Here is a 15,766-nt window from a genome sequence, read left to right as displayed (position 1 = left end):
TCTACGTTTCTTGCATTTTCAGTATTTGATTACATTTGACATCAGGGGAATACCAGGCAGTAATTGTATGTCTAGGAGCCAAAGCTGCTCTGCTTCCTGAGCTCTCTGGGAAACTTCCATTGAGAAACGACATGTCTGAAGACGTCGTATAAGGTAAAAGGGTTTATCTCAATCTCAAAGCGAAAACGGTGCCGTTTTGGGCTTTAACTGGCTGCGTTTAAATCCACAAAGGGTAAAATAGACCGTATTTGTTTGTTTTAAGCTCGAACCCGACACCTTCAAGCGCATTTCCTGGCGTATCCTTTGGTGCAATATAATATACCCTCAAAAACTGATCGGATATGTGCCCAATGTTCCCGGATTTTAGCCGGAGACAAATTGGTGTGTCAGATAAAATACAATTGTTTCCCTCAGTATTTTGTTAATTTACAGCCCCACCAATGATCTTTGTTGGACGCTCTTCCTACGCGAATATGTTTTTTTACGACGTCGTCTGTTTCAAGTTAAATTATTGCTTAAAGTCGAAAACCAAAGTAAATAACTAAAACTCTTAAAGGTACAAATCATGCTTGCCTGGTGAACCATCAAGCTTTAATCCAGTGAACTCTTTTGGTTGATCCGTTAATGTATCAATTGAAATATTAGTTGCATGAATATCCCTTTACATGCCAATAGTTGATAATGATCTAAAGCAAAGCTCAAGCTATCTGTAGATTGTGATTTTCATTGTAAGTGTTAAACAACGACAAGCGTGGTCCATGAACCAACTATACCGATATTGTTTCAACTTAGCCACCTCACATGTGTTGGGTTTTAATCACAAAAGACCTCAGTACAATTGAGTATTATCCACTCACTTATAATCTCTATTTTATTTGTCACTTCTTAGATGTGAGATCTATTCTCTCCAACACGCTCCCTCACGTGCAACCTAATTTTTAGGTCTGCACGTGACAGATTAACATCCCACATACTAGGACGAAATAAACTAAGGACCAGTAACCAACGACACTTAGTGATCATCCAATCGGAAACCCTCCGATGACATGATAATGACACACTTCTTGGGCCCATAACAAAGTGACACCAAACTCGGACCCACGACAGATTAGAGGCGCGACTGGAGAGAAACCCGCTCTGATACCATGTTAAACAGCGACAAGCATGGCCCATAGACCAATTGTACCGATATTGTCCCAACTTAGTCATCTCACATGTGTTGGGTTTTAATCACAAAAGGCCTCGGTACAATTGAGTATTATCCACCCACTTATAATCTTTATTTTATTTGTCAATTCTTAGATGTTGGATCTCTTTTCTCCAACAGTAAGACGATACAATACAACTATGATATACAGCTATCTGTATGTATATTGCTCTAGCTGTAATTATAGAATCAATTACGAAGAGATTACGAAGAGATTGAGGGATCGATAGGAGGATAAGATTAGAACTATCTGAGCTAGGTGATTTGCTACCAAATTATCAAATATTCCAACTGTAACCTGTAAGTTCGAATTCATGATATACAATAATTATCGAGTTTACTATAAATATATAAGGTATATACTTTTCAATCAATTGAAAGAGCCGTCAAATTATCTAGCTAATTAAATTTTTTATTAATAGATCAAATTGGATTCAAATTGGTATCTAGATTATAGATGCAGGTATGTACATCAAGTATAGGTTGTTTAATTTGTGCATAATCATCGGTTCTTGCATGGAATAATCTAATTGTTCTGTACGTAGCAAGCTTTTATTAGCTCATACATGATTAAGTTCCAACCAGCGATGTGCAATATCGATCTTATCCAACTAATTCATCATCAATGTGATTCCATTATGATCATCCCTCAAATATTTTCCTCTACTATTACCTTTAATTGATGAAGAATCCTAGACCCCCGGTTACTATAAATACAGAGCTTTGCGTTCAACATGGTCATAACCAAAGTTCATAGCTACTTAAAGAATACAAAGCTATACGTACCATAATAGTTAGCAATGGCATTCGGATCATGCAGTAGGGTTTTCATCACTATGCTACTAGCACTACTCGTGCTAGCAGCAGCAGTTCTCGCTCATGCCGAAGGTGATGATCATGCAACGCCTCCCGTCATTCACACTCTTCCATATTCATCCTCGCCATCATCAGAAGGTTCGAGTTCTGCTAAGCCGGAGGGCTTAGTTGACTTAGGCCTCTGTGCCGTTGAGTGTGGTGCTAGGTGCTTGGGTGGTAAGGCGTCCGTGATTTCAACTCCTAACAGGTTCAGCTTTGGCAGAATTATTCGCGGAATTGGCAGAATCGGGAAAAAACTTCCTATCGGGCAGGCGATATGTATGACTACGTGCATGTTTGACTGCAGCAGTAACCAGGCGAATATGAAGCCCGAGCTCTATCATTGTACTCTTGGATGTGCTTATAACTCTGCTGCTAAAGCAAAATTAACTGGTTCAGGTATATATTAATGCAACTTCATTGTGCTTTGGGATGCATTAATTTTTTATTTATTCTGAAGTTAAGTTATTGATATATATTTATGGTGGATGTAGATGCTCTTCAACGGAACAAGGAATTGGGTTCTTGCTACAACAAGTGCGAGGAGAGCTTCCAAGGCTGATAAGTTTGGAGATCAAGTAGTCGATCAAACAACTAGTTTGTTTTTTCATTTCCGATAATAAAATAGTTTGTTACAATAAGCAGTAGTGACAAACATGATTAAGTTTTCCATTTCAGTGTTTAGAATTTAGTTTTTTCTTGTGTCATCTTTGTTATGAAATGATCAATAATATTGTTGTCATTAGTTTCAATTTTACTGTCATGTGTATGTGTTATATATGTTCTCCCTATAGTGAACATAAACTCTGATCATATCCGTGTATGATTAAAAGTTTTAACCAACATCAAGCAGCCTGCTGTGCTCATGCACGATGCCCTCTTTACTTTCAATCATATTACAAGAAAATGCAGAAGAAAAAGAAGAGTTTATTGAACTAAGCTTCTCCTCATTAGCACCCTATCTCCAGCTACGCCTATTATAAGAGATCTAAGAGCTTCTGGCAAAGACGGCATATATTCGGTTGTGAAAGATTGGACATTTTTTTATGGGGAATGAAACGAATTCATTAGGCATCAAGCTAATACGAGCAACAAGGCTATATGATCACAAGGATCATGCAAATGATGACAAACCACCTTTAGTAGGCACTATTTACTAGACAGAATAAAACGAAACTAAACGCAATATAAGGTCGAGACCCGCTACACTACACTCATTCAAAGGGAATAGCATTATTAGAGAAAATAAAACTAGGGCTAGCATAAAATAAAGTCAATAAGCCCACAAAAACAACAAAACCCTAGGCCCAAACAAGAAGCAAGCATCGGGTGCCGTCAAGAAGCAAACATCCTCTTGCGCCACGCCCGAAACCAATCTCATGATATACACTCGAAGAAGCAGCGAAAACACAAACCGAATCAAGCCAACAAAGCCTCAGGCATCACCGATTTGCAAAGCCAAATGACTCCAAACTAACAACACCCATCTGGCGGCCTCATGGCGACGACGAGGCAAGCCTCACCGGTCCGCACCACCGGACGGGAGTAATATGGCAATTGTTGTTGTGGCGGCTCCTTCGACAAGGAGAGTGTTTTCAAAGAGATAGGTTTTTTTTTGGTGATGGATGTCTTTGTTTTTGAGTAAAATGAATCGTGGATAATTGGACCTTGATTGGAGCCAGGGCTGCCAAATGGCAACGCCACCACTCACTCCTCGTGGATTACTTCCTCAGTTCCTCTTATGGGTTTGTAACATTATACTGTAGGTCAATAACAATTACATTATGCGGTTTTAAACAATGGCATGGCTAATGCTTCAAGAGCTGCACTAACTATTCATAGAAAACCTCTTCAAATATGAATCTATGGAACACCAAGAAAGCTAAAGTTCTTGCTATAAGTCGAAAACCAACAGTAAAGAACAACTTAAAGGTACAAATCTTGCTTTGCATAAAAGTACAGTCTGTTGAGAGATGCCGGAGTTTCTTATCCCAAAGTCCATACATAAACTTGGCCTCCGCCTGTAGCTCCTGCTAGCATCCCAACATTATAAGGGTGAGCAGCAAATCTACATGGAATCGCAGACATATATGGGCTTTTTAAGGTGAAGGATGTTGTTCTTTGTAGGGAGGAAATAACATCGACTCCTCTGTTCTTATTTCCAATGAAGACATGTGCATCATCCCATCCCCATATTGCCCTGTAGCAGTGTTTAAAGATGTCAGAAAACACCCTCTTTCATGCTATCAAAACTCAGTGTTGATACTTAATAGCCATCTTAAAGACACACCCTTTCATGCTCACAATACTTTTCCAGAAGATGTACAGTAACAAAGTCAAAAGTAACTGAAACACTGCTCAGAATATTACATGAAGCTCAGAAAATGAAATAAATGAAGACAAATTATATAAAAGTTGGACGAAGAAAACCGCATATGAAAATCGGGTAGAAATCTCACTTGAACTTGGGAATCCATCTGCTTGTACTGTTATCATGGTATATCATTGACATGTCCTCAAAATTAACTCCAGTTGATACACCAACTGTGTTATCAAGACTGCATAAAAAGGTCAGAACGTTAGTGGCATCCATTCACGCATTATGTGAATAACATAAACAAATAGTACAGTAGTATTGCAGCATGTGAAAATCTCATTCATTCTCTATGTTGCCAAATTGTCAAATTCCATACAGGAAAGCTACTATTGACAGGACTGATCCATAAATGTATCATGATATGCAGAACATAGAAAATTCATGAAGATGTTAGTAGCCACAAATCCTTAAACCCTTTATGACAGCATTCATGAGATAGAAAACAGCTAAATTTAAATATAAAAAAAACTCAAAAAGCCCAAAAATGCTTGTTGATCAACATTGATCTTATTTATGCAAAGCACATGATGAAGCCAATCTAGCATGCATGTTACAGGTAAGGATATAACATATTCCTCTTAGTTAATAGCAACAGAATATAGTCACCTTGTTGTCACTAACGACCTTCCAGAAGGCGAAAAGTAGGCAGAATGCACAGCCCTTTTGTGGCCAATTGTCTTTAAGCTTTTGAATTTATCTGCATCATTACATCTCAAATCCCAGATACAGGCAGTTCCATCTGTTGAACTAGTGGTGATGACGTTTGAGTTTTGTGAGTTAAAGTCTATGGAATTAATTCTATCATCATGCGGACTCCATTGGGCTGAGATATTTCCTGTTCTCTCATCCCACATACTTATACCTCCACGACCTTCAGCAAAGTATAAACACTTTGCATTGCTTAATTGTTGAGCAAGAGAATATACAGTTTCATCACTAGCATATACTAGATCAAACACCTCTTTCTCAGCATCCATTGATCGGATAAATCCATCATAGCAACTAGTGAAAATCTGCACTTTAATTCAACAATCATAGGTGACTATGTGAACTATATCATCAAAGCCTGAGAGTGCAAGAATATAACGCCAATGTCTGCCGACAAAGTTGTCATAATCAAACTCACTACCCATATATTCTCAAGTCACTAGTCAGAAATCCGGCATGACAAAGAAGTAAAACCAACACCTTAGATGCAGATGCACATTTACAAACCAAACCAACATCAATATTTGTGAATTAACTTCAGAAATTCATTCTGCAGACCCACATCACTTGACTATGCAACTCATAGCTATCTAAACAAATATCTATCTACATCAATTCTTGTCTAGGCTATTGTTTGACATGACAAAGGAGTTAAACCCACATCTAAGATGCATAAGAACTCTTCTTAACAATTACAAACATCCCAATCAAGTTAACAAGAATTTTTGGGTAATCCACTGTAAACCAAAAGCCTACTGAAGTAACACATATGCAAGAGACACATAATTGAAAACCACACAGGCAACATTTACCTTTGAAACACAATCTTGGTGAATAGATATCCCCGAAATGGGACCAGAATGCGGGCGATACATATATATCCCATTTTCAATTTCCTCCCCTTCCTCAGAATCCATATTCCAAAACCCAACATTCCCAGTCTTATTCCCAACCACAACCATTCTCACACTACTAGTTGGAAAAAACCTCATGTTCATAACATTCCCCGGCACGACACGGGCTACATTCTCCTCCTTCAGCACCATTTCCTCCACCTTCAAATCACTCACAACTCCACCCTCTTCTTTCTTAACCAACCCACAACCAATTCCACCAACTAAAGTAAATGCAAGACATGATTCCACCTCATTTTCACCCCCAATTTCACTTTTTACTCCCAAACCCAATTGCGGTTTCTTCTCAACACCCAGAATCGCCTCGATCAAACCCCGATCCGACACCCCGCTGTACACATCTTTCCTACTAAGAGGGCCCAATTCCCAAGGCGACGCCTTTGGGTCTAGGGATTCTACACTCTTCATTGCAGAATCAATGCCTCTACTGCCGAGGCCTTTCGCGTCGGGCGGTAATCCCCTGGTGCGCAGGGAGCGCCGGATTACAGTCGGGTCACGGGTCTTGGGCTGCTTCTCCGAATTGGATTTGTACGATTTGGACTCAACCCTAGAAATCACAAAATTTGGGGCTTTTTTTAGTGAACGAAATAAAAATCGGATTTTGAGAGGCATTGTGAATTGGGTAAAGAGAGAGTGAAAAAGGGTTGTGAGGGATTGGTTTACCTTGGGCGTTTGGTGGAGGCGGAGAGCTGGGTGGCCATGGATTGGAGCTTCAGAGAGGCCATCAGTTCCTCGTTTCGGCGAATGTTCTCGAGCCGCTTAAGCTCGTAGTCTGTGAGTTTCTGGGTCGCCATGAGAGACCGATTCACAGAGAGACAGAGAGACTGGTTTGAACTTCGAAGAAGTCTGGAAAAATTAGGGCGAGTGTGTAATTGGTATATCTGTAATTTGGGGTCTAGAGATTGTGTATATCTGTAATTGGTCACTTTTTGGCGGCAAAATAAACTGGCGGGAAAAAATAAGCCACTAAAATCTTTTAATTTACTGTAAGAGAATTTTTTTTAACATTTTATTTATTACTTTTACCTCTTGTAAAGTCTCGAAATTATCACTTGGTAAAATCTTGTTACACGTGTTTTTGTTTGACATGATATGTAACTTGGTGTTTGTTATGCTCATGTTCATGCAAGCGAGAGTAGAGGGTCTTGTAAGTGTCGGCTATATATCCATGAACCATGATGATGGTAGATATGTATATATGTCATTCTATCTCAAAGAGGCCTGGATTTTTTTTCTTTTCCTAGAACTACTAGGACAAATCTCATGGTCGAAATCAAGCACAATACCCTCTTTACTTTCAATCATATTACAAGAAAGTGCAAAAGAAGAAGAATAAGAGTTTATAGAACTATTATAAGCTAAGCTTCTCCTTATGAGCACCTCTAACTCCAGTTACGCCTTGTCGATTCTTGATATCCTTCTTGTTCATACTATTGATAGCTTTTTTTTTTTTTTGTGATGGAAGTTCTCTAGACGGTGTAGTTCTGGTTGGTGGTGTCGATGTCAAGCCCCTTCAGCTTGACGACTGACTCGACGTGCCCCTTTAAGGTGTTGAGCTCCCTCAACCTGAAGATGTATATGCAATATGTATAAAATCAATGAATGCAAGTCTCAGGTATACACTAGTATAAGTTTTTCAAATCAAGTTTTGGCTGAGACTAATTTCTAATCTGAGTGACAATTTATCATTCCATGTATGTTTTTCTATAGAAATACATGTAGGCGTAAGAATTGGACTATTCAGAATGTCTGATAGAGACCTTTGAATTGAACTACTGAGGTTACAAGGAAGCATCATGTTAAATATGGATGCCCTTTGATCAAAATCTTCAGCTATAGCATCGATTGGAATGTATACATTAGTGGTTCTAAAACTGGTCTGGTTATAATTTACCTAGCAACTTCTGCTCGCCTCTTAGCTTGCTCAGCTATCGATGGCTCATCCCCGTGGTTGTTGCCATGGAACATTTCTGGAGGAGACTGGAGACCATGGAGTGTTCGTTGAGTTGCTGCCCACTGCGCCTCTCTCTCGGCCTTTCCATAGTCATTGTTTGTTGAGAAGGCAGTCTTGATAGGTAGTCAAAAACGCACACATTGCACAAAAGAAGATTAAATGGTCATGAAAAATTGAAAAGAAGACAACAACAAAAAGAATTTGAGGATGTCATGACTAGCTAGAAACAAACCTTTTGCTGGACAACATTATCCCAGGCGTGGCCACTCAATGCATACCGGATTATGAACTTGAAGATGTCGAGAGGGAAATAGGTGACAATGCTGTAGATCCAGATGACGCCTGCCCATCCCCATCCGACACCGTCGATTCTAGCAAAGCCCCAGCTACAATACACAGCAATGATGGTAGCCACCTAAACAGCAAATCAAGTACCAAAATTATGCAACTTACAAACTATTAAAAGATAACAAACTTCTGAAGCTAGTTTGATCAATAGAGAATAAGGCAGAAATGAGCTACTAACCAACTGTGCAGCAAGAAAGGCACCCATAAGCATGGTACCAGGGCGTTCAAGAAAGGAAAAGCTCCTTGATCGAGTCACGAAGATGAGCGCTTGACTGAGAATGCTCACTTGGAGGTAGATAGCTGAGTTAAGCTGACGTGCGTCATCCCCAATATGTCGCACACCAAACACTCTCTGTAAATAGTTGAAACGTCAATTAGGATTGTTTTGAACACAAGTTATTTGTTAAGGTTTCTAGTGTGACATTTTGAACTTACAGAGAAAAAAGTAGTGCTGTGTGCAATCCAGAAGAAGACCACAGTCATGACAGCCATGTAGGTTCCAAGGACAATTCCCGTAGCAAAGATTTCCTTGAGCTTCCAGGAGTCAGGTAGAGGAGATGGCTTCACTCTATCCTTAGAGATGGTCATGATGGTGCCGTCGTTCAAGATTGCAATGACCAAGACCATGAATGGTGAGAAGTCAAACTTCCAGATGAGAGCAAGGAGCATGAATCCCACCACAATACGGATTGTGATGGAAACGGCATAGATGGTGTAGTTCTTCATCCTCTGGAAGATGGCTCTGCTTGTCAAGACCGCGCTCACGATAACACTCAGGCCTGGCTCCGTTAGTACAATGTCTGAGGCACTCCTAGCTGCATCAGTTGCATCATCCACTGCAATGCCAATGTCTGCTCTCTTGAGAGCTGGGGCATCATTCACACCATCTCCGGTCATACCACAGATGTGATTCCTCTCTTGCAGCTTCTTAACAATCTCATACTTGTGCTCTGCATACATGAATGACCGAATTGAATCAGTTTCTCATTTCTTTCTTTGGTTATGCTTTAAGAAAAGACCACTAATTACCAGGGAAGACTCCAGCAAATCCATCAGCCTTTTCAATAAGCTCATCAACAGGAATTGCAGCAATGGACGCATCCATGCTTTGGCCAAGAAGAGTTGATGAAGGATACATGTTGGTACCCATGCCAAGCCTTCGTCCAGTCTCCTTTCCAATGGCAAGTTGATCACCTGTGATCATCTTAACATTTACACCAAGCTCAAGAGCACGGCGGATAGTCTCAGCACTGTCGTGCCTTGGAGGGTCAAAGAGAGGCAATAGACCCACAAACTCCCATGGATCACCAGCACTTTCCTTGGTCTTCGCTGATACTGTCTGTAGATGAATAAAGAAATCAGCATATTCATCATCATGTGGGTACATTATACACCACTGATGTTATGATGTTAAATTTGTTCACCTGTCGTGCAACTCCCAATGAACGCAGACCACGGTCAGCATAGTTGTCGATGACTTCATGAGCCTTCTTCCTCACTTCTCCCTTAAGGTCACAAAGATCGATAATCTGGTGGATAGGGAAAACAGTTACAAGTCAGTGTTGAAATTGCAGTTACATAAGTGAATTGAGTGGTACAATAAGACTAGATATCTTACTTGCTCAGGAGCACCCTTGCTGCATCTGTGCCAATCTCCATTACTATCAATGTAGGTGATCGCTGTGCGCTTTTCGACTGGGTTGAAGGGCAGGAAATGTACCTCAGTGATCCCTGCTCTTGCCTACAAATTTATCACCAATAGATCATGCACTATTGCTTCAATATCTGCATGTTGCAAGATAACAAGTAGAAAAACACTTGTAAATGGTGATATGTGTACCTCCTTGGGATCGGCCAACATTCCTACAATTGAAGCATCAATCGCGTCCTGGTTTTCGACCCTGGAAGCCCTGGCAGAGAGCAAAACCACTGTGTCTTTGTCCATGTTCTTAGGGAACACCTGCAGTTCCAATTGAAATTGCATGAGAACAACTAAGCACTGACATTACAAAGAGTATCATAAGCAAATAATGAGAATACTACTTTCTCATTAACCTCAATCAGACTCTTGTCGACAGTAAGCTTGTTGAGGGTGAGGGTTCCGGTCTTGTCACTGCAAAGAACATCCATTCCTGCCATTTCTTCAATGGCCGTCATCCTCTTGGTGATGGCACCTTGCTGCGACAACCGGTGAGACCCAATAGCCATGGTCACAGATAACACTGTTGGCATGGCAATGGGGATACCTCCGATCAGAAGCACCAACAGATTGTCAATACCATCTCTATATGCCCTGCGCTGAATGGGGTACATCACCAGTAACTCAATCACCATTCCAATTCCAATGGAGCAGATGCAGAAGTTACCAATCGATGTCAACACCTGTCAACACAATCAAATATTCATACTCCAAAAGAAACTCAAAGATATTGAATGAAAAGGCTTGAGATAATTTTGTGACACCAACTAAAAGTCTAAAACACCATCATATATACCTTTTGGAAGTGACCAACTTGGTTGGTGTTATCCACCAAATGTGCCGCCTTGCCAAAGAAAGTGTGGACTCCAGTTGCGATAACAACGGCCTCAATCTCACCCTGCTTGCAAGTGGATCCAGAGAAGACCTCATCGCCGGGGTTCTTGGTAACCGGCAAGGATTCACCAGTGAGTGCAGCTTGGTCAATCTTTAAAGGATCGCCCTCCAAGAGACGAGCATCGGCTGGGACTATATCTCCCAACTTGATGCTGATGATATCCCCCGGTACCAGAATTTCTGCCTCTTGCTCACCCCATTTTCCATCCCTCAAGACCTACGTTTCAATTTCAGTTTAGTCCTAAACTCCTAATATAAAACACATTTGTGCATTGATGGAAAATATGTCCTTAATTAATGCATGTACATTTCTAATTAAATTAAGTTCTAAACTTCTAATTAAGAAACATGCATGCATTAATATCCTTGATGAACATGGATATAGATATGAACCTTGGTCTTGGGGGCAAGACTAGCCATAAGAGCTGCAGCAGCATTGCCGGCATTGTTCTCTTCGATAAATGATATAGTTGAGTTGATGAACAGAAGCACCACAATACCTACGAAGTCCGGCCAGTCCGTAGGCTTTCCCTGTGAAAAAATCCATTGTCAACCACCGTAACTTTCACTGCAAGAAATCAAATTAAACTAACTCCTAAACAAGCTAACTAATTCCATTTCGAGTTGCATTGCGTACCCCTCCATTGGCCAAAGCAATGGCCATGATTGCAGCCAACTCCATCACCCATGATAAAGGATTCCACATGAACCCTAGGAACTTGAGAACCTTACACTCTTTCTTTTCCTCAAGCTTATTCTTGCCAAAGACTTGAAGCCTCTTTGTGCCCTCATCTGAGCTCAACCCTTGTTTTGAGCATTTCAGCTGCTCGAACACCTCCTGAACTGGGATTTTCTCCTGCATAATACAATTTTCCACAATTTAGTTAATCCACAACGGTGTCGATCCTCAAATAAGAAATCAAGTACTAAAATGCAGTAGCTTACAAGGTCGACATTCTCGTTTTTCACGTCCTCCAAGGAGATATCGGCCATGGTTGGATTTTCTGAAGAAAAAACCTCTTAGAACCTGTTTCTGACGCCTAACAACTACCACGTTAGGCTCTTCTTCAGTCTTCTTCTCTCTCTTTCATGCACCTCCCTAACAAGGCCTCCTCATCCGCCAAAGCCTGGCTTCTGAAGAGACTGGAGAGAGAGGTCGAGAGAATATGGAGATGAAAGTAAAAAGGATAAGTAGATTGAGATTTGTCCGACTCTACGGACCTTAATATTAATATTTTCCGATGGCCTAAGGCTCTAGTTCTGCGACCACCTCTGGTTTTATACAAGAGGAAGACAATGGAATTGGAGGGTAACCTTATTCCTCGGAAGCCGGCAAGTGTTTGTGGCTTACATTTTTACATTATTATTGTTCAGCATCGTTGTCATTTCCATGGATATAGGAGGGAGTGTACAGAACTCTTGATTCCAACACGAAATGGATTCATAGGACAATTGGTTGTCATACACGTAAATTTGTATTGTTTGTAATTTCGCATAATCATGCCATACAAAAATTGTTGAAAACAGGCCCCAATTCCTACAGAATCATTACCAATCGAGCCCCATTGGTCATACAGAATCAAGCCAGCAAGAAAACCAAACCGGAATTAAGTAACTATACAGGTCTACTGATACAAAGAAAGATGAAAAACAAACCGACTACTCATCACAGTCAAATCAAGCAGGTATTTATCAAGCAGGTACTTCTCCATGGCAGGAGGCATCGGACCCATTTTCCAAGTCATATTCTTAACACTGATGTCTGATACCATGAACTGCTTACTGATCCCTAGACCTCATGTTTGATTCCTTTTGATGTTCTATAAAAGATATGACTGATGGTGAATGTGGCGAGCAGGTGCCATTGGAATCAGTATTTGAGCTCTAGGTGCTTTATTTTGGAGCACGGCGAGTTTACCAACGGTTCAGTAAACGGCGCATGCTTCAGAGTATGGTAAAAGATGGTTGGTAACAAACATTCCCCTCTTTTGTATTTACATAAACCAAATTTTCAGAGCAATATGTTAACATTTCACGTTCGCACAAAGGGTCCCAACTCATTCCATCCTTTCCTACTGTAGGTATACATGTGCGAAGCTGATTTTAGTACCAAAATGCACATTCAATAAGAGGACCAACAACAAGCAAGGAAAGATCATAAATAAACACAAATTGCTAGCACCAACTTAGCTAAACTGTAAAGCTTATATTTTTGCACCGTTACAAGTCTGAGGTACATGGAATAAGTATACCGAAATTCAGACTTGCAAATGGGCTACATCAATAAGAGGACCAACTTAGCAATTAAAGATCATAAATAAACACAAATTGCTAGCACCAACTTAGCTAAACTGTAAAGCTTATATTTTTGCACCCTTACAAGTCTGAGGTACATGAAATAAGTATACCGAAATTCAGACTTGCAAATGGGCTACATCAATAACAGGACCAACTTATCAATGAAAGATCGTAAATAAACACAAATTGCTAGCACCAACTTAGCTAAACTGTAAAGCTTATATTTTTGCATCCTTACAAGTCTGAGGTACATGGAATAAGTATACCGAAATTCAGACTTGCAAATGGGCTACATCAATAACAGGACCAACTTAGCAATGAAAGATCGTAAATAAACACAAATTGCTAGCACCAACTTAGCTAAACTGTAAAGCTTATATTTTTGCATCCTTACAAGTCTGAGGTACATGGAATAAGTATACCGAAATTCAGACTTGCAAATGGGCTACATCAAACTAATGCAAACCGTGAATCAAACAAAACACGACATTCAGCACAATGATATCCTGACTTGTTCAATCAGCAAAACTCAATAGGGGTCTAATATCCCAACTTGTGCAATCGGCAAAACTCAATACTGTCTAACCAACAACGGCCGAATCAGAATTCAAACCACACAAGAAACATGATACTCTGCAATGTCACCAATAAGCTATACTAAAGTAAACCTAAATTTCAGATTCCACCAGTAAATCCTTTTTATCTTCGCCTTGATATGGAATATCAATAAACATAACCAACTTATAAAGGCACGTTCAAATCAAAGAGTTCAATCGTTCAACATTACTACCAGACCATACTTAGATATCTAAATACCATCCACAAATCAGCTCGCCAGCCTAGTTGTTATGTTAAAACTCTAACACTGAACGAAAAACTCTTACCATACTTGCAGACTCTCAAGAATCGGAATCATGTAGCAAACATTGCTAAACTATATTACTCGTCCAATCCAATCCAATACAATCATAGTATTACCACTTCTAAATAGAACACAAAAACACAAGTAAAACATCGATTTGCGTAGGCACGAAGAATTCACCATGATGCAAAAGTGGGTCCAACCCATTACTTGAAATACAAATTAAGCTACAAATTCATCACCATCTCATACTATGGGACTAGCACAAAGTGTTCCCAAACCATAAAGCATCCGAGATTACCAAGTCTATTATCTCGAATTAAAACCTTAAGAAAAACAGCATAAAGCCCAATTCCAAAGCAGCAACAGCCATCCACCTTAGAATCCGAGCTTGGTGCGGCGCCAGTGCCTGCGCTTAGCGTTGTACCTAAACACAAAACGACGCCGTATTACACCCTAAGCATTTCATCTTCACATTTTCAGAACAGAAATTCCAGAAATACAATACGACGCCGTATTGGATAGCTTACCGAATGGTGTTGTCGGTCCTCATGCGGATCCAGTGAGGGATGGGCCTGTTCTGCCTCATCTTCTTTCCCAGCTTCTTCTTGATGATGAAGGTCTTGTGCGACGGCTGCGAAATCAAACGGCGGAGATTAGAGAGGAGCGGACGGAATCAACGGCTGAAGAATCGAGATGAGTACAAGAGGAGAGAGATTACCATTTTCGCAGAGGATGGAGCTCTCTCGGCGACTTGGAGCAGCGGCTTGCAGACTAAAACCCTAATGCTGTGAGGGTGAGCTATATATACTGTAGGCTTCGCGCTTGGGCCTACGAGGGACTGTGGGCCTTTGCAATTTGTGTCGGAGAGGCTGTAGAGTTTAAAAGCCCTTTGGTAGTTCATTAATTATTTAATTTACCCAATTAATTAAAAGACGTGTAAATGGATTGGATTACGATTAAAACTCGATTAGAAGATGATGGTAGATCTCATTTTTAACTTGTTCAAAGTTATTCAACGTTGAAAATAAATAAATTTAGACTCGAATGGTTCCGCATAAATTTCCTACTTAAGTGTTGACAAATGATCAAATACAATGTACTATTAATGTGCGTGTGTTTTGAGTTTACGATAATTTGTAGGTCCGACATTTGTTGAGTCATCTGACAACAACGAACACACATGAATTAACCAACAATATCAAGGTCAATTCGTTGAATATTTGAACTCTACGTCCATATTTTAACTTACGTGGATTAATAAATAGTTATGTTATTAACACACTTTTTTTCACTATCGACACATCCTATATTTTTAACACTTAAAGTGGAAATAAAATTACCTAAATTATGAATAAGCGTTACGGTTGGTAACGGTTCGTCAACCTCAAAACCATCATGTGCAAATGGCGTAATGGAGCCGCCCAAACCCGCGCACTGATTTTTGGAATGTAGTAAAAAATTTAGTATTATCTTAACTAAAATACCAAATATTAGTCAAAATTAATCTCCAACAGAAATTTAAAATACATACTACGATGTCAATATGTCTCTATATAAATAATTTTTGATTTTTTAGGTCCGCGGGTTAATCCCAAATTTCCGGTGCAAAGGCCCAAAGCTGTTCCCACGCTCCAACCAGCGCGTGCT

At 40.0% G+C, this 15,766-nt stretch overlaps 3 protein-coding genes across 4 annotated transcripts; all 3 read right to left on the bottom strand.

Moving 5' to 3' along the window:
- Nucleotides 1-3,894: 3,894 nt before the first annotated feature.
- LOC126791186 (uncharacterized) lies at nt 3,895-6,902 on the bottom strand. The gene is made up of 5 exons (XM_050517603.1): nt 6,725-6,902; nt 5,960-6,608; nt 5,046-5,452; nt 4,522-4,620; nt 3,895-4,262 (listed from the first exon to the last, which is right to left on the bottom strand). The coding sequence occupies exons 1-5, from the start codon at nt 6,853-6,855 to the stop codon at nt 4,049-4,051; spliced, it is 1,500 nt and encodes a 499-aa protein (XP_050373560.1). The 5' UTR covers nt 6,856-6,902; the 3' UTR covers nt 3,895-4,048.
- Nucleotides 6,903-7,530: 628 nt separating this feature from the next.
- LOC126797198 (ATPase 8, plasma membrane-type-like) lies at nt 7,531-11,949 on the bottom strand. 2 transcript variants are annotated; one of them, XM_050523869.1, is made up of 14 exons: nt 11,902-11,949; nt 11,594-11,812; nt 11,350-11,487; nt 10,859-11,173; nt 10,419-10,745; nt 10,204-10,323; nt 9,982-10,104; nt 9,788-9,892; nt 9,393-9,702; nt 8,795-9,313; nt 8,542-8,711; nt 8,248-8,430; nt 7,956-8,128; nt 7,531-7,627 (listed from the first exon to the last, which is right to left on the bottom strand). In XM_050523869.1, the coding sequence occupies exons 1-14, from the start codon at nt 11,947-11,949 to the stop codon at nt 7,531-7,533; spliced, it is 2,847 nt and encodes a 948-aa protein (XP_050379826.1). The 2 variants fall into 2 exon arrangements, with proteins under 2 accessions (XP_050379826.1, XP_050379821.1); XM_050523864.1 differs by having other exon boundaries at nt 8,542-8,715; nt 8,799-9,313.
- Nucleotides 11,950-14,242: 2,293 nt separating this feature from the next.
- Nucleotides 14,243-14,943, bottom strand: LOC126795586 (60S ribosomal protein L39-1). Its single transcript, XM_050522401.1, has 3 exons — nt 14,838-14,943; nt 14,647-14,750; nt 14,243-14,543 (listed from the first exon to the last, which is right to left on the bottom strand). Exons 1-3 carry the CDS (start codon nt 14,838-14,840, stop codon nt 14,495-14,497), a joined length of 156 nt encoding a protein of 51 aa, XP_050378358.1. The 5' UTR covers nt 14,841-14,943; the 3' UTR covers nt 14,243-14,494.
- Between the last annotated feature and the right edge of the window lie 823 nt (nt 14,944-15,766).

The sequence above is a fragment of the Argentina anserina genome, chromosome 1, assembly GCF_933775445.1.
Source record: "Argentina anserina chromosome 1, drPotAnse1.1, whole genome shotgun sequence".
Lineage (NCBI taxonomy): Eukaryota > Viridiplantae > Streptophyta > Magnoliopsida > Rosales > Rosaceae > Argentina > Argentina anserina.
This window is presented reverse-complemented; position numbering and strand designations above follow the sequence as displayed.